This window comes from Pelophylax lessonae (genome assembly GCF_965119305.1).
Source record: "Pelophylax lessonae genome assembly, chromosome: 2".
In the NCBI taxonomy this organism is placed as follows: domain Eukaryota; kingdom Metazoa; phylum Chordata; class Amphibia; order Anura; family Ranidae; genus Pelophylax; species Pelophylax lessonae.
Window position 1 is genome coordinate 372,540,476 of NC_138769.1, and position 25,486 is coordinate 372,565,961.

Here is a 25,486-nt window from a genome sequence, read left to right on the forward strand (position 1 = left end):
CACAAACAATGGTAAAAAATAGTCATATCAAGCTCAGTCGCTCGAGTGTCAGAAGTAGTTCATGTATTAGTCCATATTCCTGTTAAGATGACGGCTGACTTGTTTCGAGGCGCGTTTCGAGGCTCAGCCTCTTCCTCATAGCTCTGAGGAAGAGGCTGAGCCTCGAAACGCGTCAGCCGTCATCTTAACAGGAATATGGACTAATACATGAACTACTCCTGACACTCGAGCGACTGAGCTTGATATGACTATTTTTTACCATTGTTTGTGAGTAGCCATTTTTTAAATGTATAATAAAGCCTTATTGAGGATAATGCGTTGGGTCGGTGCGCCCTTCTTTTTGTTTCTTTTTGCCTAACAATGTAAACAACCTGTCATGAATGGGTTTCCATTCATGAGCAGCTTTCTTACTGTTGTGATCTGTGATTGGCCAACAGCAATAACATGATACCTGGCTACTTGAACCATGTGATTAGCTGTAGCCAATAACAGATTACAACCAAAAGCAAGCTGGGTAACCCATATATAACGGCAAAAACTATTGCTTATACAGTGATCTTCACTGTATAAGCAATAGCAATGTGAAAACAAAATCACTATGGTGACACTGAGCTGCTCTGATGGCAGGATGTAAAAACAAAAAAATAAATAAAAAAGTGAAAAAAAAGGCCAACTTCAAAAAACTCGCCATGCCTTTTACTAACTGGTTACTTTCCAAAAATGGGGAATTTGTAATGTTCTGGCATTTTAAAGCGGAGTTCCGGGCACAAAAACGAATTTTTTTTTTTTTTGTGCCCCTCCGCTAGGAATGCCTCACCTGAAAAGGAATTGGATAGTTAATTTTTTTTTTGTTTACTTACCTTGCAATTGAAGATCGAAGATACTCACCTCAGAGTACTTCCTCCCTCGGAGCCGCAGCTCACCCCGTCACTTCCTGCCTCGCTATGATTCCTGGGAGCTGAACGTCACAGCTCCCAGGAATCAAGGCGACGGCACCGGCCCCGCTCGTCATTTCCGGGCGACGCCGCATTCCCCTGCTAAACAGCTTCTGGGCATGCCCAGAAGCTGTTTAGGAATGCGGCGCCGCGCCGGAAGTGACGAGAGGGTCCGGTGCGGCGCATTCTGGGACAAGAAGACGCGGAAGAAGACACAGAAGAGGACCGCGCCGGCTTCAGCTGCCCACAAGAGAGATGGAAACGCTGTGGAAGAAATTTTCTAAGTAAGTATTTCTTCTAAAAGGTAAGTGCAAACCGGGACAGATCAGAGGCTAGCCATTGTGGAATGTGCTAGCCCTGACTGTCCCGGGGGTATGTTTGTTAAAAAATGAGATCTGTGCCCGGAACTCCGCTTTAAAGGCCTCAAGAAACGAGATAAGTCGTTAGCACATCAGGATAGATCAATTTTCAAATATTTATTCCATAGTTTGTAGATGCTATAACTTTTTCACACAAACCAATTGATATACTTTATCAGGATCTTTTATTTTTACCAAAGACATGTAGCAGAAAACATTGTGGCCTAAATTTATGAAGAAATTTGATTTTATTGGATTTTTTTATAACGGACAGTAGAAAATATTTTTCACTTATTTATCATGATCACATGATCAAATACCAGCAAAAGAGAACTCTATTTGTGTGAAAAAAAATTATATACATTTCACTTGTATAGAGTGTTGCACGACAACGCAATTGCCAGTTAAAGTTCCTCAGTGCTGAATAGAAAAAAATGGCCTGGTCATGAAAAGTATAAAACCTTCCGTATCTCAAGTGGTTTAAAATAGCCTTACCAGGTCTGATATAAGTATTCTTTAATCACCAATAGGTTAATCTCATCACTTATTTTGGGTTGAAATGATCACCCAATCACAAAATTGTTTTTAATTGTAAATACCAATTCAATTCTAAAATATTTTTTTTGGCATTATGGAATTCTGTCCATATAGATGTACAATAGCAAGACTATAAATTAGCAAGTAGAAAATTCTATCCGATGCCTGTATTGTCAGCGCAAAGCTTCCAAGCTCTGCATGTCCTATAAATAACATGTGCATTTGTTGGTTTTCTGTGTGACAGGCGCTTTGTGACTCATTGTATCATGGGGGATATGAAGGATCCCTGTGGAATGGCTCACATATTGGTCAGAGAATAGAGGAATGCCATTGTAGGCTGATTAATTATAGAAATAGTAGCTTGTGTTGAAATAAAAAGCGTTCATTAAAAAGGGAACATTGTTAGTGAAATTGCTTTTCCTTTTGAAATGTTACATCCAGACAATAATGACAACAAATTTCCTTAATGGCAGGGGGAAGTCTCACAGGATTTGCATTGCTGGGTCCTTGAGATTAACCTGCTGTACACTTTCGAGACTGTGCTCTGTCCATGTCACAGTTCATAATGAAGCGGACAAGAGGTTTTGGTTGATGCATCTAGAGCAGTGGTGTTCCACTTGAAAATTTTAGAGGGCCACAAGTGCGGTCCCCGACACTTCTGGAGGGCTGTGCAATGGCAGCGGATTTTAGCACCTCACTGCCTAAAAAGTTCTGAATTGTATCCCAATGCACACTGAAGAAGTTTGAATACAATCACCCCCAGCACTGATGTCAGTGGACACAATAATAACCCTCAACACTGCTGTCAGTGGATGTCCTAATAACCCCCAACGTTGCTATAAGTGCATGGGATAATAGCTCCCAACATTGTTGTCAGTGAAGGCTGTAATAACCCTAAGATTGGTGTCACCAGATGCAATATCAGCTCCCCTAACACTGTCAGTGACTGCAATAATAGCCCCCACTATTAACCACAGAATAATAGTCTCCAACATTGATGTCAATGGATGCATTAATAACGCCAACACAGGTGTCAGCAGACGCAAAAATAACTCAAGATTGGTGTCAGTGGACGCAGTGAAAACGCCCTACATTTGTGTCAGCAGATGCAAGAACAGCCCCCCCCCCCCCAACACTAATGTCAGTGACTGCAATAATAGCCCCCAGCACTGGTGTCAGAACTTTTAACCCTTCCACCCACATTTTCAGTCTGTTCACTGAAATTCCATTATCCCCCCTGCCCCCCACATTGGTGGTCATGGCATGGTAGGTTAACCCCCTATTTCCTCTTTCTGCATTAGTGACCTTGGCAGTGAAAGTTAAACTCCCATCCCCTGCAATGGTGGTCATGGCAGTGGAAATTATCCCCCTTCTTCACACTTGCATTGGTGGTCATGGCATTGAAAATGACCCCCCTTCCCCACACCTGCATTGGTGGTCATGGCAGTGAAAATGACCCCCCTTCCCCACACCTGCATTGGTGGTCATGGCAGTGAAAATGACCCCCCTTCCCCACACCTGCATTGGTGGTCATGGCAGTGAAAATGATCCCCCTTCCAAACACCTGCATTGGTGGTCATGGCAGTGGAAATTATCCCCCTTCCCCACACCTGAATTGGTGGTCATGGCAGTGAAAATTATCCCCCTTCCCCACACCTGCCTTGATGGGCATGGCAATAAAAGTTTAAATCCCCCCATTCCCCCCCCCCCCCCCCACATTGGTGGTCATGGCAGGGGAACTGTTACCCTCCCAAATCATGCAATCCCCCCATACACAACACACACACCACAAATTAGTGGTTATGGCTGCAAAAGTGTTAAAGGGACACCCCCAATCTATCCAACGCCTGTGGTTTAGCATCCAAGCTTTGTGGTCCTGGCAGTGAAAGTGTTACCCCTCCTAATAACTACCTGATTACACCTTTCCCCACCTCGCTTTCTCTCCAGGCTGGGACTTTACTTGTACTGTAAGCAGGAGATTAGTCTCTTTCTTTACCTGTAGGTGTTGGAGCGCACAGAGTGCCCCGCTACCACTCTCCTTATGATATGATGCCCAGCAGCCGCGGGCCACATGTTGGGCAGCAGGAATCTAGAGACCTTTAGTTTATGCTGCCTTTATACCATTTAGTACATTTCTCATCCATTGCATCTCCTCATCCACCTTTTGAACGTTTCTGGCTGCACACATCCGCTGATTTTTAGCAGAGTTCAAAAATAAATATTCTCTGAAAATATTCTAGAGGTGTTTGTCTGCCTTAAAAAAAATAAAAATGGGCTAAAAAGTGAACTTTGCACTCAGAGTAAATTTATAGATTCCCCTACCCACGCTGGTACTGGAGGAATCATTCTTACTGGTTATAGTATTCTGACAGCCGCTGCTCTTGGAACACCTGAACAGTGACTGTACCTGATTGGCCACAACCATCGGATCTCTGAGAATTTCCCACCTAAAGCTAGATACACACTATCCAACTTTTGTTGTTAGATTTCCTTCAGATTTACCTTTTCTATGTAGTGCAAGGGCCTGCCGGATTGCATACAAATTGAAAGTGTTTAGGTTTGACCTCATATTATATGGTTTTGGTAAGTCTACAGGAAAAAGTCTTCAGAAAATCTTATAGTGTGTATGGCCCTTAACTCCTTTGACCTTCAGATTGAAGGTTGTTGGTCCGGGTGCTGCCAACAGGGCTATTCACCAATTTTGGACAATTCAGCAGAAATTGGAGCTTGTGTTAGTAAAAGTGGTAGGCATAGCGGAGAAAACCTGACAAAAGTTCATCACATGGAGGTGTTCTGTGCTTTACATGTGGGCTAAGTTAGACAAAAAAATATCTGCGTATTCTGGCAGAACATTATGCAGACAAGGACAGGCAGAACTTTCACTGGCTGGCGTTCTCTGTGAACAACCTGCCTGGAGAGTCCTTTTTTGGAGCAGGGAAATCGGTTACTTTTCTGTTCCATGCAATGGCATGGTCTCTGTCCTCTGGATTGAAGTAGACATAAATCTTGTTCTGAAAATATCTTTCCTGTATGTTCCGCTCATGATGTCATCCTTGCTGTCATCTGCGACCTGACCCTGCCTTTTAAACAATTCATTAAAGTGATATCATCCTCCTTTCAGTGAAAGATTAACATGCAGTGCTGAGTGAGAGAGAGTTCGATGAAAAAAACCGTATTCATTTTTTAGTTTATTGCCAAACATTCTAGCATTTCTTCCTGTTAGGCTGAATTTATATTGACTTGCAGTAAAATGCAGGGAAAATAGATGTACATTTCTATCCATTTTATGCACGTTTTATCACTCTGATCTGCGTTTTAGCACACTTGTAAATGTATAGACACATTAAGCACTTTACCACTGGAGGATTTTGCTGTCTTACGTCCAGGCCACTTTTTGCGATAAGGGAAAGATTTCTGTCATTTTTGGTGTTTTTTTTTTTTTTAACGAGTAATGGCGGCGATCTGCGATTTTTTTTTTTTTTTGCGGGACTGCGACATTGCGGCGGACAGATCGGACCCTTGACTGACATTTTTGACACTTTTGGGGGTACCAGTGACATTACTACAGTAATCAGTGTAGTGTTACTGTAAAAATGACACTGGCAGGGAAGGGGTTAATTTTATTGGAGAGGGAGGGGTTAATGTATGCCTGGTGCTTACTGACGTGTGTGGGGGGAGGTGACTGAGTGACACAGGGACAGATCACATGTTCAGCTATGCTGAACCATGCTATCTGTCCCTGCCTGTCACTTAGGAGATCCGCCTGCTCTGTTTACACAAGCGGGCGGATCTCCAAACTCGATTCCCCGACGATCGGGGAAGAGCAGCGGCGATCGCCGCCACTCCTCCCCTGGCCTGACTCCCGCTGTGACCGAAAACAGCGGGAGCGCGCCTACGGTATTGTGCCACATTGCCGCAGTAGTGTCAATGTGGGCGGTCGTAAAGTGGTTAAACACAATTTTGTTATGTTACCTGTTCACACCACAACCCTGCATTGCATTTCAACTCAACACAGCGTTGTAGAACAGGACACACACAAAACAATTGTTTTTATGTGTCTATGCATTGATCTGCTTTTTTACAAGTGTTCTAAAATGCAGACCAAGGCACGTCAATGCGCATAAAATGGTTGGAAATACGCAGTTCAGTCTTGGGCACCAGTTCATAAAAAGGATATTGGGGAACTAAAGAAACTGCAGGGAAGGGCAACCTTACTGATAAGAGGCATGGAGGAGCTCAGCTATGAGGAAAATTTAGAGGCACTGAATCTATTCTGTACAGAGGAGGAGATTAGGGGGGATATGATCAACATGTATAAATACATAAGTGGTTTATATAGTGAACTTGGTGGTGGTATTCACTTCACTGCATCTGAGCACCAAAAACACTATTTTTAATAAATTTTTAATATTCCAAGCAGACTCCCCAATTCATCCATCCATGTCTCCATGCTTTATTTTGTTGAGAAATCACTTTGAAAAACACCCCTTAGAATTTCTGGCTGTAACCATCTTGAGTAAAGGTAAACTATTTGCGGAACATTTGCTTGCTAGAATCCATCTGCCCTTAGCTCAAGCATGCATGCAGGGGAGAGTGCTTCACTGAGAAAACTCCTCCTCCTCCCCTCCTGAAGACTCCTGGGATGTAAGACATTATTTTCCTAGGCAAGAAACCAGGAAGTAACTGAAGAAATGTAAAAAAAAAAAAAAGTTTAAAAAAAGTAAATATGATATACTTTCCTCTCCGGTTACTAATGCTAGCCGCATAGCAATTACAAAAAATAAATGTTGATTGGGAGAGTGAAGTTCGTCTTAAGGCTGCATTCACACTTGAGCGTAGCGTTTTTTTACCGCGATTTTTACCGCGATTTTACCGCGATTTTTTCAGGCGTTTTTCATTGACATCTATCAAAAACGCTGGTAATCAGCCCAAAAAGAAGCTCATGTACTTTTTTCAGCTACAGGCGTTTTGCAAAATGCTCAGATGTGAACAGGGGCCATTTAAATGAATGGGGTTTTACTTGTTGGGCGTTTTGGAAGCGTTTCTTTTGAGCGTTTTTGGAGCTGAAAACGCCCAGGTGTGAATGGAGCCTTAGGGTCATCACAGAGGACAAGGGGGCACTCTTGAAGGTCTAGAGGACAAGAGATTTCATCTCCAAATACAGAAAAGTTTCTTCATCGTAAGAGCTGTGAAAATGTGGAATAGACTCCCTCCAGAGGTGGTTCTGGCTAACTCACTGGATTGCTTTAAAAAAGGCCTGGATTCTTTCCTAGGTGTACATATAGAACTTGGTACTAATATTGATAGGTAAAGTTGATCCAGGGAATATCCGATTGCCTCTTGGGGGGATCAGGAAGGACCAAATTGGATCATGCTTTGCTGGGATTTTTCGCCTTCCTTTGGATTTAAATGCGGATATAGGATTGTGTATATGGGATTGTTCATTTTTTCTCCCCTTTATTGGTTGAACTAGATAGACTCGTGTCTTTTTCAGCCAGTCTAAGTATATAACTATGGAAATGTGCATCAATTTCCCTGCATTTTACTGCAAGTCAGTATAGTTTCAGCCTTACAAGTACTTATAAAGGATAGATATAGAAAATGTATTGGCAGTGTGGCGATACCGAAATGTCGCTATCCTAATTATTTTTTTTCAGAGTAAAACATTTTTTTTTTTTTTTTAGAGGACTCCTAGTTTATCTTTATTTCTTTTTGTATGGATCCTGTGTCTGCATGAAGTGGAATGAATGTTAAGAAGCCCAGTGTAACCAACACTTTTCTTTTCTTTTTTATAGAGTATTATAGCAGAGTTTAGATTTTTAAATATAACCTATTAACGGCTTTTCTTAATCAATAAAGCAGGAAGAGGAGCTACGTATTTTCTCAAACACTTTAAGAGATACTAAACACACACTTTAATTTACATTGTCTTTTCTCTGTATGTGGATAATGTAATTATTTTAAAAACAACCCCTATATACCTATTTCCTAATTGATCTACAGCTGTCACATGACCCAGATATTTCCCAGCCTGTCTGCAGGAAAACAAGCATGAGGAGCTTCTAGTCCTCTGCAGCTGGTCACGTGTTCAAAAAAACAGCCTTTGGTATACAGAATAAAATAAATAATATCAATAAACTGTTTTAAAATGGCATTCAAAGATATATTTGAAAATCAAATCTTTATTATTTAGTGTAAAAAAAAACACGACGTGTGCGGATTTCTGCCAATCCCAGGCTGTGTTACGCCCCTCCAGCCTGTGTCTTAAAATAACAGGGAGATGAAGCCTCCATCAATTTGCATGTAATATTCTGCACCCATTTTGTTTAGCTGGTTAGTGGGCATGGAGGGGAAAGGGAGGGAATGGGCTGTTATTTACCCGAGTATATACGCCCACATGTGTGACACTATAGTCACATGGGCTGCTCAGATGTGATAGGAAGGAAATGCTCAGCATAGAAACTCACTGAAAACTAAGCATGTGCAGAGTTGCCACCACAGCTGCAAAATCCCTAGCTGAATTGGGGACATGAACAGAAGGGGGGGGGGGGGTAGCAGGATCAACCAGGTTTTTTTTTTTTTTGCAGAATACAGAACAGGAATCCCATAGTGACTGAGTATGAACAGCATGTAATGCACCATTTATTGATAGTTTTTTATGATGTGGGTTTAGTGGCTCTTTAATGTTTGTCTATGCCTACTTTTTGTTAAAGGAGATCTTTACAAAGAGAAATACATTGCTGACCACATCTGAACAGCGAGTTGTCTGGCTGTCTCTGGCCCTAATATTCTTTTGAGTTACTGACCCCTAGTAGCCATACAGCTAGTATGTATAGGGATATACACAGAGACATCTTGGTGCAGAACAGGGAACACTCTGTCATAGTGACTTGAAAAGACCAAGACCACTAGACTAGGATGGCCTACTCAGGGCTGGTTGCTGGGTTTAGCTAATAAGGACTATTGCTTTTAAACAACAGGCAGTGTCCTATAAATGTTGTAACCAGTGGATTATGAAGGTTAAGTGGGTGTGCATAGCAGTGGCAGATTGCATTGTACTGAAGTGATATGGGGAGGAGTACAGAGTGGCATCCAGGGACCTGGACCTGTTGCCTACAAGATGCTGTTGTGTCATTTGACAGGACATGGAAAGTTGCCATGAACTTTATAGTGAACAGTGCCTCTCCCAGTAATTCCTTCACTTCTTCTCTTTGTATGTTTGTATTGAGAAATGAAACAATTCAAATCTGTTTTTACTTTGATTGATATTTACCGTATGTATTTTGCCTTGTGCGGGTTGCAAGGAAACAAGATTGTCAGGCTTACCAAAGTGAGCATAGCTTGTAAAGGCTTTATTGTTTATAAATAATTAAATACTAAATCTGTCAATGTATACTATAGCAATCCGTGAACTGGTGCATGGGTTTTCTGTTTCTTGCCACACCATCCCAAATGTCTAATCTGTTACATATAGAGAAATTATGGGGCTCATTTTATATCAACTGAAGCCAAGAAAAATGAAATCGTAGCTTGCCATTGCTTTGAACTTTCAGAGCCCTAGTGCTTTTCACAGTGACAATAGAAATAGCCTGTTAATGTCTATATTACCATCTTTTTTTTTTTGCATTGTCTATATAGTTTGAACCTACCCTTCTTTAGGACAACCTGCATTTCTGATGTTTTTTCTGTGTTGCAGACAAATATTGCTATTTGAGAAACGTTTTTTGCTCTATTACCATATCTGAAAGAGCCATTTACAACTTCAATTCTGTCACTTAGTTGATTGTGTCTTCTTTTTTAGGTTTTCCAGAAGGAAAAGGTGGACTCTCTTCAACTGAGGCTACAGCAAGTGAATGGCGTTGGCCAGGGTTTGATTCAAAGTGCAGACAAAAACTGTGATGTGCATGGATTAGAGCACGACACTGAGGAACTAAATGCCAGATGGAACACACTAAATAAGAAGGTGAGCATATATGTCATTTGTGTGCTTGTGGCATTGCTGTTGTGTGCATCAGCAGGAGGAAGATGAAAAGTGCAAGCAGCACATAATATTTCTCTGTTCTGACAGCCGATCTTAGCAGAAGTAAAGTTGACACCTTATATTGCACAGAGATGTGGTGGGAGGATTTAGATTTAATTTCCAGTGAGATAGACAGTGTGTGGGTGTTAGAGATGAGACCATCTGACTTGTACAGCTTGAGATTGCTTTTCCAAGCCGACTGTTAAATCACATTCATGTATGAAAAATGCTAGACCCCCTTTTCACCCTCTACCTCATCACTTGTTATTGCTGTTTATCTGTAAGTAATAAAATAATCATTTTATACAGGTGGCAGAGAGGGTGACACAGCTGCAGGAGGCCCTGCTGCATTGTGGGAAGTTCCAGGATGCTTTGGAACCTCTGATTAGCTGGCTCACTGACACAGAAGACCTGATTGCCAACCAGAAACCACCATCTGCAGAATACAAAGTGGTGAAAGCTCAAATCCAAGAGCAAAAGGTACATGTCTAAATACGGTCAACCTCACATACCTAAAAAGCTGCTGAGAATGTTTAGCAGTTATTACATTTGAATAAGTAAAAATTGGTTTGATTCTCATATACACAGAAAACATTTAAATGGTATTGTAGAATCTGATTTGGCAGCAGAATCCACATATTCTTATGGAACAGTAACACATAAATAACTGTAAATAATAAATGTGATATCTTGTTTTACTTTCTAATTTGTAGCTCCTGCAGCATCTTTTGGAAGACCGAAGGGCTACTGTTGTCATGATCCAGGCTGAAGGGGCAAGAATAGCAGAGGGAGCTGACCCTGCTGACAAAGAAAAGATAAGTCGTCAGCTAGAAACACTCAAGGAGAGGTGGTCTTCCCTGCTGCAAAAGGCACATACAAGGTATAGCCACAGTCACTTTGCAGAGCTGCTTAGTGCATGTGCCGGTTACCTTTCTCTCTTTTCTCACATTGTGAGATGAGCCTATCAAACTGAGAAAGCATAAGATGTTCTTTTTTCTGGCTCCTTTTTTCTTCAAAATTTTGCAGTAAAAATATAGTTGGTCTCCTCTCAGTATATTTATTTCTTTAATGATGTATGAGGCCCCTTTCACGCAGGGAGTCCGTCAGACGGACTCAGTTTTTCTCAGCGGGGGATCGATCCGCCGATCCCCCCGCTGAGCAGGAGGATGGCAGCTGTGTCTCCACGCTGTGTGCGAAGACAGAGCTGTCAGGTCCCACTGTTCTCTATGGGGGAATCGGATTAGAACGGACCATCTGTTCGTTCTCATCTGATCCCATCCGATCCTCTGGACAGATGGAAAATAGGGTTTCCATCCATCCAGATTTGATGGATCGGATGTCAGCGGACATGTCTCCGCTGACATCCGATGCCCCAGAGAGATGCATGGGGTGTCCGTTCAGATCAGCCAAAAAAAACGGACAGGCGGATCTGAATGGTCCGCCTGTGTGAAAGGGGGCTTAGGTGGGTCCCCCGGTAGTTAAAGTGGTAAAAAAAACCCTAAAACAAACACTTATTATATTGCAGCTTATCAAAAACTAGGATAAAATGTGTCCTCAAAAGAGAATATTTTATATATTTATTTATAATAATAATTGGGCAATTATGGTTTGCAAGTTACAGTAGGTTTTTGTATGTTCTAGATCAGTGTTTCTCAACTCCGGTCCTCAGGGCACACTAACAGGCCAGGTTTGCAAGAAAACTGAAATACATCCCAGGTGATATAATTTGCTGCTCAGTAAATGCAGTATTCTAGTCTGCATCTCCCCAAGGTAATACTTAAAATCTGGCCTGTTAGTGTGCCCTGAGGACCGGAGTTGAGAAACACTGTTCTAGATTTTTTAAAAAGCATTATTTTTACTTTAATCCTTACATGTGTCAGGCGATTTGCTGGGCCTCTATCTGCGCTTTAGTCTGGCTCATCAATTCTTAGATGCATTAGTTTTCTTTTTTAGGTTTTCTTTATTTTCATTTGGTCATCCAGCCAGCAAGTCTATTGTTTTTCAACAGAACAACTTCTTCTGCAAATGTAGCAGTTAGAGTGTTGAGACAAACCATTTATGACTGACAAGGGTGCTTACGATAATCGGCTTTTATTTATTCATATGAAACCTTTATCCCAAAACAAAAACAAAAAAATTCCTATAATTGCTTGTGTAACTGCTGTGTAAGCTGTAATTTGGCTTCAGTTTGTTAGCGTATCTAAATCTGCTAGTACAACTAAAGCTCACCTCCCTCACAATTGGCAATATTGCTGTCCAAAGGTGCCCCTGTGCTCCTTCATCCAGAGTGGAGGCACTGTAATAGGTGTGTTACTGGCCAGATCACCAGGTGAAAACAGAGGGGAAAAAGCCTAAAAATAGAAAACGAATGCAGCCACCATATATCAGGATTGCTAAGCTGCATTACATCTTTGGTTTGGGGATTATTACCGCTTTAATAATTAATTGCATTTTTTTTATTGTTGCCTATATTGCCACCTTGATGCTTCCAAATAAAAAAATAAAAAAAAGGGTGGTGGTAGCCCAGAGTGGGAACCATAAGATGAGTTTTGCTACCTCCTGTATGTTACGTTGAATGTAAAGTATATATTTTTTAAAAGAACAAACATGTTATACTTATCTGCTCTGTGCAATAGAATTGCACAGAGTGGCCCCAATCCTCCTCTACTCTCGGGTCCGCCCCGTCTGCGCTTTTGACTCCTCCTCTTCACGGTGTACCGCTTTCTATTGTGGCATACTTGCAGGCCTGATCCTAAGTCGCACTGCCTGAATCCATAGACACGGGCAGCATGGCTCAGACTCTCCCCCTGCTTCCTTGTCACAGGATTTGCTTGACAGCAGCAGAAGCCGTTGGCTCTTGCTGCCTCAGCAAAGCCTGTGAGAGTGGGAAAAGTTGCTACAGATGGGCACAGCACTGGATCGAGTAAGGGCTCAGGATGGGAAAGGAGGGATGAGGGAGGTGGTACTAATGCCTAAACATTTTTTACCTTAATGCAGGGAATGCATTAAGGTAAAAGTGTTTAGGCTTTAGAATCACTTTAAGTTCTTCATTTAAATTGATATATAACCTTTTCGCTATTTTCGGAATTAACAAGCTGTTAGACAATGAAGTCTCTGACATGGTTTTATCACCTGTTGATCCTTTTATTAGGTCTGATATTTTTCTATTTCCGTTAACAAGTTACTATCTGCAGTGAAATCTCATAGAAGCCTTGTCCCCATGTGGACAAGGTGGTCTTAGGCCCCTTATACGCTTGTGCGACTTGAAGCATTGCCTGTGTAATCTTGAGGTCTATGGACCTCAAGTCGCATTAAAGGCGGACCAAAGTAGTGCAGGGACTACTTTAAAGTCGCTGCAACAGATGAACAGATATGAATGGTACTCATTGGAAATCATGGGTTAGGACTTGTCATGCGACTTTGTAGTCCCAAGCCACAGGACAAGTCGCATAAGTGTTAATGGGGCCTCAGATGGACATATAGTTTTGGCTGGATTTTAACCCTTTCCCCAAAACTGTATTTGTATATGCAGCCTCATGGAAGTGGATATATGTAGGGCCTCATATGCCCAGCTCTGTTTGTGCTGAGAACACGCTGCACATGCTGCCCCCAGCACAGAGACCTGGCTCTCGCCAAAAGCTCTGGGACTCATACAAATGATCAGGAACCTGGAGGCACCTGGTTGCTGTGATAGCCTCTGTCACAGTTATCGGTGACTGTGCAGCCTGCCCCTGTGTGGTTTTCTCTTCATGTTGTCCTCTTCACAGTGTGTGTGTAATTAAAAAAAAAAAAAAGAAAAAAAATTAGATCAGGGCAGGGTTTGCTCTAGGTCTGGGTTGGGGTGAAAGACACGTTTTTGATCAGTTGAAGTCTATGGATCCAAAAAAAACTGAAAAAAGTCCTTGGCCCTTTTCCATAAAATGCACAGATGTGAGCATGACCCATAGGAAACCATGTTATACGAACTGTAGTGTGTTTCTGCAAAACTGAAAATGCACTAAAAAATGCATAGGTGTGAACCAGGCTTAAATGTGTTTTGCCCCTTGCCTAACACCCATTCGGAAAGCATACCATCTCCTATGCTAGAGAAAGTCCTAAATTAAATCCCACAATCACCTTCTTACTTAAATGAAATTAAATTGTTATTAATCATTCCAGTGTTCAGCTCTAGAAAACAAGCTGTAATATCAGAGAATAATATCTTTTTATAAAATAATGATGGTAATTATATTTTAAAATAGTAAAACAATTTCAAGGACACTCTCTCTTCTTGATCTCAGGATCAGTGTTTTTTATGTAGGTTTAAAAAAAAAAATTTTTTTTTTGATTTAGTGCCAGTGTCTTTTAGGTAGGATAAAAAAAATATTGTTTCTTGACCCTACTATGGGTACATATAACAAACCTCTTTCGTTCATTGACGGACACAGCTCTTGATCTTCATAACCATTGGGATATTCTACCCCCTACAGGAGTAGGACACTAGGCAGAAAAAGAATCTGGCTACGCCTATGGGCAGTCCCATGGGATATACTCCCTCTCCCTGCTTATAGGTACTCAGTTTTTTTTTTCTGCCTAGTCAGGCGTAAGGACCTAGTTCCTTGCTGGGATCTCTGGTCCTGGCAATTTTTTCTTTTTAGATAGAAATTTTTTTCTCCTGAATTTTTCCTGTGAGTTCTACAATACTCTGCCGGACTGGGCAGCAGGCTGGATAATCTAGATCCAGTGGTCACCCCAGTCTGGCCAGCGAGCGCGCGCAGACCTCAGCTCTGCGCTAGATCGGCTGCGACATAGCCCCACCGGACGGGCTGGACGGCGAGTTAAACGCCTCCGGAGGTCGCATATGACCGGGTCTCGGCCAGCGTAGCAGCATTCCTCCTGGCTGACAGCCCCCCTATTTCAACGGAGAGGGGTTCTGTCTGGAGCGGTGCCCACCTGGTTCCTGGTATGGAGAGTAGCTGTCTCCCCTCTCCTCCTGGAGGGTTTTGGGGTGGACGTGGGCCCATCCTTGGAACATTCCGACCCCCCAGGTTCCCCTCCTTCCTGTCAGGCACCCCCTTTCATCTGCCCCCCATCCTACCCCTCCTTCACTTAAGCTGGGGCTGTTTGGATGGTCTGGTGCACCACCTGAGGTGGGGGCAGGGCGCCCTACTGGTGATGGGGGCTGCGGGGATGTGCCATCGGCGACCAGACGATTGGCTGTGCGGGGGGCAGTTGTACCTAGTGGGGGGCTCCTGCCAGGGCTCCCTTACCTGCCTGGGTCTGTCCTTAAGGCCTAGGGATCCCTCCTGGGTCCCTGAAATCCTTGTAGTGCCGCCATTTTGTTGTAGCCTGTGTGTTTCTATGCATTTTGACAGGGGGAGCACCTCCTCATCCCCTGTTGCTGACGCCCCAGATCTTTTTACTTCCTGATCGCCGTGCATACAGTACAGATAATCCTGGTGGCTGCAGGTGCCTGTTTCTGCTGGGTGGTGAGTCTGGTGGGGTTCTCTCCCTCTCTGCTGAGGATGGCTTGGTGCTTTGTGCCTGTCGACTGGCTGGTGCTGCCAGCGCAGTGGGGATTGTCCCTTGCAGTGTTTTACACCTTTTTTGTGGGGTCCCTCTGGTGATTCAAGAAGTCTTTGGAGCACGTCTCCCCACCTGATCCCCTCTCTGAGGCTGCAGGGCCCACCAGGTCCCAACCATCCATCAATGCACTAACGGCGGTCCTGGAGTCCTTTGTGTCTTGGGTGGAGGTGGCTTTCGGGCGATGAGCTATCAAAAAGCGCCCCCTGCCTCATCAGTATCATCAGATCCTGAATTTGATTTGGCCACCGCGGACTTGGGTCACCCTGCTGGGTCTGCAACCACGCGCCCGGAATCCTCTAATAGTGAGGATGATTCCTCCACATCTGCGAATGCGCAGGAAAAGGCGCTGGTGGGCGCACTGATTGCATCTGTGCGTGGGACCTTAAAGATAGAGGATGCAGCTATGACAGAGGCTCAGAGTCCCTTTGGCACTCACAAGCCATCCAGAGCGGCAAAGGTGTTTCCTTTCCTAGCCTATATTGACAAAATTGTCACTTAAAGTAGCGTTACTTTGTTACTTTGACGAGCAAAGCGTTCCCTTGGGGACCCTAAGTGTTTTTCTAGGCGTTACCACTATGAGGAGTCCCTTTTAAAGAAGTGACATGTTCCCACCGGTGGTGGACCCTCCGGTTTCCAGATTGAACAAGGCAACCAGGATTCCAGTTGAAGAGTCCCCGGTCTTTAAGGATCCAGCTTACAGCAAGGCGGAGGCTGTGGCCCACAATATGTACACTCTGGATGGTTTGGCACTGAGGCCGGTATGCACTATTGCCCTGGTGTCGCACTCTGACCGAGTGGGCTAAGTTTTTACGCCATTTCGGCAATGGTCCTTCGGCATGTCTTTTGGCTCAAATGCTGGTCTGCTGACCAGACTTCCCAAACAGGCGATCTCCCCTTTCAAGGAGATCGCCTGTTTGGAACTACACTGGATGACATCATTAAAGGTCTCACAGGGGGAAGAGTACCTTTCTTTCACAGGCTATTAGGAGCAAGGAACCTCTTCGTAGACGTGGGCCCTACTTCTCGGCTCATAGGAAGTTTTTCGTCCCTCAGGGTCGACTGATAAGGGCTCGAAGCCTTTCAGGGCCGCCTCTGGAGGATCCAAACTAACATGGTCTGGCAAGTCAAGAGCGGGCTTCTCTAGACCCGCGAACAAGACTCCTTCAGCATGAAGATGCGCCCTCACCCGTATCAGGGGGTGGGGGGTGTCTGTGCTGGTTTCCGGACCTGTGGACTTCCCTGGTACGAGACAAGTGGGTCCACTAAGTCATTTGGTCCGTCTGCAACATTGAGTTTCGCTCTTGTGCCCCGGCAAGGTTCTTTCCTTTCAACATGCCTGTCCCTTGACCGCTTACAGAGTCTGTTTGGGGCAGTACAAGACCTGTTACTTCAATGGGTGATTGTCCCAGATCTGACTTCGGAACCCTTTCAGGGTTTTTACTCAAACCTGTTTACAGTTCCCAGGACGGAAGGCAAGGTGCGTCCAGTCCTGTACCTCAAGATGCTGAACTGCTTTGTGCGGGTGCAGAAGTTTAGAATGGAGTTTATTCGCACAGTGTGGGCCGCATCCCTGCGTCTGGGTTTTTCTTGCCTCTATCAACATCAAGGATGCCTACGTTCACATTCCAATATGTGCTGGTCACAAGCGCTTCCTCCGCTTTGCCATGGGAGAGGAGCATTATCAGTTTGTGGCGTTACCCTTTGGTCTCGCCTCTGCTCCTTGGGTCTTCACAAAAGAGTTAGCAGCGGTGCTAGCTTTGTTACGCCAATGGGGGATCGCGGTACTGGGCTACTTGGACCTTCTTCGAGCTGAGTCTCCTACTGCTCTGGTGGAAAACCTGGAGATCACTATACAAACTCTGCGAGAGATTCTGGATTCTGAATTTTCTTTCTGCTCTGGTTCCGTCCACAAAGCTGGACAATCTTTGTCTGACTCTGGACTCGGCCTTAGCCAGAGTGCTCCTTCCTTTGGACAAACTCAAGAAATGGCAGGCTGCAATTCATCTACTGCTGTCCAGCAGATGGTCATCCCTCTGGACTTGCATTCGGTTGCTGGGCCTTATGGTGCCAACCTTCGAGGCGGTTCCGTTTGCACAGTTCCATACGAGGTCCCTTCAAGGGAGATTCTGGCCAAATGGGACAAAAATTTGCAGTCTTTGGACAATCCGATCCGGCTGAGCCAGGGAATGAGAGAGTCCCTGATATGGTGACTTCGTTCTTCGGCGCTTAGGCTGGGCAAATCCTTCCTCCCCTTGTATTTGACAGTGGTCACCACGGAATGCCAGCCTGTCCGGCTGGGGAGGCTTTCTCGGCAAACATTCTGCTCAGGGGATCTGGGCACTGGAAGAGTCCAGTCTACTGATCAATGTCTTGGATCACCGAGCAATCAGACTGTGTCTGGATCATTGGAAGGATCGTCTTCAGGGATACCCAGTGCGCTCTCAATCGAACAATGCCACGGCCGTGGATTATGTCAATCACCAAGGGGGCACAAGAAGTGTCCTGGCGGCTCTGGAGGTAGCCGGCATTCTAAGGTGGGCAGAACGGTTTGTTTCAGCCCTCTCCGCCATACACATTCACAGGGTGGAAAACTGGTAGGCGGATTACTTCAGTCGGCAGGCGTTGGTACAAGGGGATTGGTCCCTTCATCCGGAAGTGTTTCTCCAGTGGTTCATTCCCGAGGTGAATCTGTTGGCATCTCTGCTCAACAGAAAGGTGCAGAGGTTTGTGGCTTGGTCACGGGATCCACAGGCACGCTGGTGGCCCCATGGAGGTCAGTATCGTCTGATTTACGCCTTCCCCTTCCTCTATGAATACTTCTTCACAGGATTGAGGCAGAAGGGATTCCGGTCATCTTAGTGATTCCGGACTGCCTCACCGGGCTTGGGACGCCAATCCGGTGCGGCTGGTCGCTGACGTTCCTTGGAAGCTTTTTCTCAGGGAAGATCTGCTGTCCCAAGGAATTGATTCATAACATCATTGTTTACTACTGTGTGTGATCTTTAATCGGTCACGGTGACCACATGATGCCAATCACAACACCCTGTACCATGTGACAGCTGTGGCAAATCACAGCATCCCAGTAGTAAAAAATTAACCATTATTTAAAGCCATCCATGACCGTTAAAACAATTGCTGTTACAGTGATAATCCCTGTAACAAGCAATCATAGTGTAAAAATAAATGGTCGAAGATTGTGTGAAAAAAAAAAAAAATTACTTTTCTTTTTGTTTACATAATGTCACCAGTCAGTATCCCTGATCATTGCCACACCAGTCATAAGATGATGACGTACTCCAGTGGTGACAGTGTGTGTGTGTGTGTATAATATATATATATATATATATATATATATATATTATATATATTATATATATATATATATATTATATATATATATATATATATATATATATATATATATATATATATATATATATATGTGTGTGTGTGTGTGTGTGTGTGTGTGTGTGTGTGTGTGTGTGTGTATATATATATATATATATATATATGCATGTTCGTTTCGATTTCAAAAAAATTACATCTTCAAATAACTCGCCATGCCTAAATACCTTGGACTGTCTACTTTCCTAAAAAAGTGGTCTTTTGGGGGGGTATTTGTACTGTCCTGGCTTTTTAGGGCCTCAAAAATGACTTAGTTCGTCAGTTCATTAGAAGTGATCAGTTTTTAAAAATATACCATAGTTTGTGGATTCTATAACTTTCATACAGACCAGATAATATACACTGATTTGGGTTTTTTTTTTTAACTAAGGGGTGCAGAATACATTTTGCCCTAAATTTATGAATTATGATTTCCATAATTTTACAGAAACTAAGAAAAACAGGTTTTGTTTTTTTTCTTTCAAAATTTTACATTTTTTTTGTTTATTTAGCAAAAAAAAAAAAAAACAGTGATCAGTAAATACCACCAAAAGAGAGCTCTATTTTGTATGTTGCATGACCGAGCAATTGCCAATTAAAATAGCACAGTGCTGAATAAGAAAAAAAAATGGTCTGGTCATGAAGGGGGTTTTTTTTTTAAATTTAGTTTTAACCATATGAATAGAAGCTGACTATTACAATTACCCTTGGCAGTGTTATATGGTTTGTCCCCTCTAACTGCTACTTTTAGGCCCCGTTCACATAGGGGCGACGCTACTTCGCACCGCGACCTCCGAGGTCGCGGTGCGAGCAGTGCGCCGCGACCTCGGAGCGGCCGCCACGGACTTCATAACATTGAAGTCTATGGCGGTCGCCTCCTGGTCGCCCCAAAGAAGCTCCGGACCCTTTTTCTAAGTCGGAGCGACTTGTGTCGCTCCTATTAGAACGGGTCCGCAGCTTCCCTATGGGAGGGGACCTGCGGCGACCTGTGAGGAGACCAGGTCGCCTCACAGGTCGCCCTAGTGTGAACCGGGACTTACTGGCAATAGTTCATTAAAACTGTTTTTGGTGGGGCTGATAAAAACCGCTGTGGTAATTCTATTGACTGGCTTCATATTATATGTCATTTTTATGTAATGTTGTGAGTCTTTTTTATGTGATGTTGAACTATCATTTCGGAACTAAAGAAATGGATGAAGCCGTTTTTAATCTTTTCAGCTGGAAGCGATAATCTTGTGTTTAATGAATATGTGCATAAAATGTTTCTCTAGGGTGTTCGATAAAGGCCTGTAGTCTTGCTGATGAGCCCTTTCACTTTGGTGCACTTTAACCAGTTCTGGACCGGAAGGATTTACCCCCTATTTTGCGATTCGGCACTGTGTTACTTTAACGGACAATTGCTCGGTCGTGCAACGCTGTACCCTAACTAAATTTACGCCCTTTTTTCCCCACAAATAGAGCTTTCTTTTGGTGGTATTTGATCACCTGTGCGGTTTTTTATTTTTTTGCGTTTATAAACAAAACAAAAAAGCGACAATTTTGAAAAAAAAAAACAATATTTTTCACTTTCTGCTATATAACATTCCCAAAAAAAAATGTAAAAATCAAAAATCAGTGCTAAAAATATGCACTGTTACTGTAATAATGACACTGGCAGGGAAGGGGCTAACAGTATAGGTGATCAAGGGGTTAGATTGTGACCCTAAGGGAGTGATTCTAACTGTGGGGGGGGTGTGGCTTCTGAGATGACCATAGAGACATGTGATCCTATATAGCAGGATCACATGAGCTCTGCAATCATCCGAGGGAGAAGAGCGGTCGGCTGTGGTTAACAGTCGACCGTCGTCCTCTCTCGGCGGGGAACGACCACAGGTGTCAGGCGGCAATCGTATCCGCCTGGCACACATGCTGGCTTCCCCGCTGACGATCGGGGGCGGGAGCGCTCCACTGGCGGTGCGCGCTCGCTCCCCAGCTCCTCTCAGGCGAGTGACGTAGGTCTACGTTCTGTTGCCTGCCCGAGCCACCCTGCCGCAGTAAATAGGCGGCGGGTGGTCGGGAAGTGGTTAAAATGCGGTATGCGTTTTGGAAAAAAACAGTGTTTTAACTCGTTTTTGTTGCGTTTTCTGGTTGCCTGGCTCCCAGCCTGCACCCATAAATACATGGACATGTGACTCACAAAATCAACCAAAACTGCAATCGTGATGCGTTTTTTATGTGTTTCCCATTGATTTCAGTGGGAGGTGACTTTTTTTGGTGAACTTTTGAAACGAGGCACCAAAGATGCAGCATTCAGGACTTTTCAAAGCGCACTGCACCTGCATCACACTAATGTGAAGAGTTCCATTAGATTTAAAGGGAAATTTTTGGTGTGCTTTAGGCTGTGTTTTAGCGCAGCAAAAACACATCAGTGTGAAAGTGGCCAAAGATTTCCCCTGCATAGTAGAAACCCCAAGGACACGGTGCGGATTTGTACTTTTATCTTCAACAGGCATCCTCTTTACAGTGCTACCACTATAGAAGTTCTAGTGCAAAAGTAGACTTTCTTAAACTGCCCCAACCCTCCAAATACCACTGCTACAGCTTGGTATAGGTTGCTTAGACGCCAAGCTCTATCGCATGGCAGTGGGCACCTACTTTCCATTTTTTTTTTTTTTTTACACTGGAAAACAGGGTTTTCTGAAGAGTCCGGTAACACTGCGAAAAGAGGTGCTTGAGGCAATAACGGTATTATCTGGTATATTACTTTCCCGATATGCTGATACTACTAATGTGGAACTATAATGTTTATTACATAGGTATGTGAATGTGATTCAAGTGTTGTTAGGCTTATCAGTATTTGTCTGTGTAATAAAGCCTTGTTTTTATTAGTGGTTTATAATTTGCTTAGCACTTTGAATATCCTTTCCTATTATCTCACTATAGATTGAAAACGATGGAGACTTTACAGTAATGATTGGTAGCCAAAGACCATCTGACCCAGGGCAGAACTGCAGGTTTTTTTTAAATATATATGGCAAAAGAAAGGGATTTTTTTTTCTAACATTTTGCAATTTTAAATTTAAATAAAATGCCATGAAAGGAAAGAAGAACCCCAAACTAAGAATTAAACTATCCTCTTATTAAACTATTATTCTTTGAAATAATTGCTGTGTGGTCTTTGTAATGGCTGAAACAACGTGATGACATGTTAGTTTCTAAATGTGTATAAATACAAAACCACTATCGTTCCAGTAAATGACTCTGTATTATGGTCTTCCTACAGGCAGAAACAACTTGATGACATATTGGTTTTAGCCAAACAATTTCATGAGACGACCGAGCCTATATTTGACTGGCTGTCTGCCACAGAAAAGAAATTGGCAAATTCTGAGCCAATTGGTACACAGACAGGCAAAATTCAGCAGCAGATCTTGCGTCACAAGGTAGGGGATGTGTGCTACTGGGAGGAATCAACAAGTTAGGAAAAAAAATATGACACTACTTTTATTTGCTGTATAGTGCAAATATTTCTCCATCCTTTTTTATTTTTATTTTTTCTTATTTTTGACTGTTTTATACATTGTTTATCCATTTGTTGTTCATTTTTTTCTTATGTATTTTCTTTTATTTTAAGTTATAATTTGGTTCATTGTAATCATTTTTTTCATTTGTGTTTTCCTATTATTTTTTTTCTTTTTGCTGTTTTCCCTTCTGTCATTTGGTGGGTTCTTTCCGGGTTACTCGCAGAGCCTAGAGGAAGACATAGCAGTCCATGAGCCTGATGTACATCAAGCGGGAAGGCTAGTGGACTCTCTCTCTGCCCTCTGCTGCAAGGCTGAGCAAGATAGGTTGGCACACAAGCTAGACTTCCTGCACTCTCGATACAGTGAGGTGCAGGATTTGTGCAGTAGAAAAGGTGCCTTGTTGGGACAAGCTCTGAGCAATGCCAGGCTTTTCGGAGAGGACGAAGTGGAAGTCCTAAACTGGCTGGCAGAAGTAGAGGACAAACTGAGCTCTGTCTCTGTGAAGGATTACAAGCTGGAGGTCCTGCAGAAACAGCACGCTGACCAAATGGTATATAATTTTAAGTTTATCTTTTGTTTGTTTGTTTTTTTTGTTTGTTTGTTTTTTTATATTCATTTGTGATTTTGCATATTTTATTTCACATTTTTCATTGACCTTTTTATTATAAGTATTTGTTTGCATAGGCTATTAACTGGCACTTTCTGTTAGGGAAAAAGTCAGTTTAATTTCGCTGACCTTGAATTGCCTCTCACTAGGCTTTCTTTTTGGTTTTTAGTTTCTCTGGAGCAGTTCCATCTGACCTGATATTTCTTATAGCAATGTGATTACATCATTGTTTTAAGCTGCTTTGCTCTTGACAAATTATTAAATCATCTATAAAAATCTTTTTGGCGCCAGCACTGATCCAATTGTTGGGTTAATTAGTCATAATGCAGCTGTACAGTAACCAGAAGGTATTAGCTATGCTGGGGAGCCTTGGTACGTTTAACCAAGGAGTAGACAGGCAGTGCCATTTCTCATGATTTCACCTCTGAGTGGCATATTCAGCTTTATATATACCATTCATCTTCACTTTTTATTGTTTGGGCAAGTTTCCATATGCAGTGATTTTTTTTTTCCATTCTAGCCTTTGCATCTCCTCTTAAGAAGTCTGGCACACGTTACTGCGTAGTGAACTAGACAAAGCAGGGGTTTCCAACTGTTTAAACATCAGTCAAATATGGGCCATGGATGCCTCTTACTAGATGTCAAAGAAAGATAGTTTTTTTTTTTTTACTAGACAAAGCTTTTGTGTTAGACGTATAACCTTGTTGCATGGCCATCTCTTCAAATTGGTAGTACATAGTTAGGTTTTCACTTCCACAATAGCTTTCATACCTTTTTTTCAGTATACATCTGCCATCATGATCCTGCAGTCAGTTCCTACTTGATTTCCTAATGTTTTATTAATTCCAGCCCCTAAAGGCCACCAACTGGTCATGGTTCACATTATTCTTGGCAGTTTCAAAACTGAGCTGCTTGATCACAATATAAAAGCATAACACTATTTTACCTTGGATTTTGTGAACAGGTCTGTGGCTTGTTAATGGTCCTTAAGGGCTAATTTGGCAAATAACATGTTCATAGCAACTGCTTAGCTGGTCTTTGAGTTTACAATACTCTGAAATGGCAAATTGCTGTATGTAAAAGATAGACAACTTAGAGCAAACCTGCAGGATAAAGGTATATGCCAAACGGGCTCTTACCTTTAAAAGCAGGCATCTCCAGATGCCTGCCAATACTGTTGAATAGGCTGTAGAGCACCCAAGAGGCAGGAAAGCTAGGGTGCTCTGATAGGAATTTATCACATTTCAACACCTCTAGCACTTTTGAATTGGTTAGTGATGGGCCACTAGTAAGCCAAGCATTTCCCTTTTTGCCTTGAGAAAATGTATTGTGTATATATATGAAATAGTTGTTGTCCTAGCCTATGCTGTGAGTTTAGATTTGTGGCTTTTTCATAATGATACTTACTTTTTCACTCTGTACACCAGTATACGCTACCTGAAGTCGATTGAAAGTAAATTTATATTAATATCCAGTCACTCTTTGAGAATCTGCTAGAAAGCCTTGGCTCTTTACCCACCCACTTTAAATAAGGCCAAAACTTTTTTGACTATACTTCTGGGTCACAAGAGTGCACCTATTTCTGCACTCCTGTTACCCAGATTTAGCAGACAGCAGGCTAAAGCCTGCTATCAGCTGACATCATAGATCCGTTCCAGGCAGGGAAAGGATCCTTTCAGATGCCTGAACGGCAGCTGACTCTGTGTCTCAGTGTGCGCTGACAACCTGAGTCACACTCCTGCCCCCTCCACAGCCCGATGCTCCAGTGAGCATTGGAGGGAAAGAGCAGAGAGTGGTAATTGGCAGTTACTGCTCTCCACTCAGTGAAGACTAAGAACTGAGCAATTATGTGTCATGAGATAGCTGATTGGTCTTAGAGCCAATGGGGGACAGCTGGAGCATCGGAGCAATGCTGCAGCCATATAGGTTTTTTTTTTTACATCTTATACTTCATTTTTAATTTGTGGGGCAGGATTGGGTCATGTACAAATGTTTGCCTAATTGCATACTTATTCTAGTGGCTAGAAAATTATTGAACTGATTTTACCAGTGCAGCAGCCAAGTAGTGCCAGAAGGAGGGTACCACTGGCATCAAGTAAACACACTTGGCGAAATTTTTCAAATTATTGAATTAACCAAAATGTAGCTCAATAGAATGGTCCTTTTTTAGTTAATGTTTCTGATTTGATGTTTTCTTCTTTGCCCAGAACCTTAGTGAAGAGATTGTTAATAGAAAGAGGAACGTGGACCAAGCAGTTAAAAACGGACAGGCTCTACTCAAGCAAACGACAGGTAATGAGTGGTTCAGTGTTAAGTTTAAAAGTGGATCTACAACCAAATCCTTTTTCTCTTTCGTTCATTGACGGACATCGCTCCTGATCTTCTATTTTCTGCCTAGTCAGGAATATGGACCTAGTTTCTTGCTGGGATCTCTGGTCCTGGCAATTTTTTATTTTTACATAGATTTTTTTTCTCCTGGTTTTTTTTCCTGTGATATCTACAATCAACTGGCGGACTGGGCAATGGGCTGGATAATCTAGATCCAGTGGTCAACCCAGTCTGGACAGTGAGCGCAC

The 25,486-nt window shown here is 42.9% G+C and overlaps 1 protein-coding gene across 14 annotated transcripts in view; it reads left to right on the forward strand.

The window, feature by feature from the left end:
- MACF1 (microtubule actin crosslinking factor 1) overlaps positions 1–25,486 on the forward strand; it is a 483,848-nt gene that overhangs the window by 372,003 nt on the left and 86,359 nt on the right. For 13 of the 14 annotated variants that reach the window (XM_082247546.1, XM_082247537.1, XM_082247539.1 and 10 more), the window contains 6 exons: positions 9,633–9,794; positions 10,161–10,331; positions 10,565–10,731; positions 22,063–22,222; positions 22,527–22,853; positions 25,118–25,202. In XM_082247546.1, coding sequence (XP_082103672.1) covers positions 9,633–9,794; positions 10,161–10,331; positions 10,565–10,731; positions 22,063–22,222; positions 22,527–22,853; positions 25,118–25,202 — 1,072 coding nt within the window. The remainder of the gene's footprint in view (positions 1–9,632; positions 9,795–10,160; positions 10,332–10,564; positions 10,732–22,062; positions 22,223–22,526; positions 22,854–25,117; positions 25,203–25,486) is intronic. The other variant, XM_082247535.1, reaches the window with a different exon arrangement.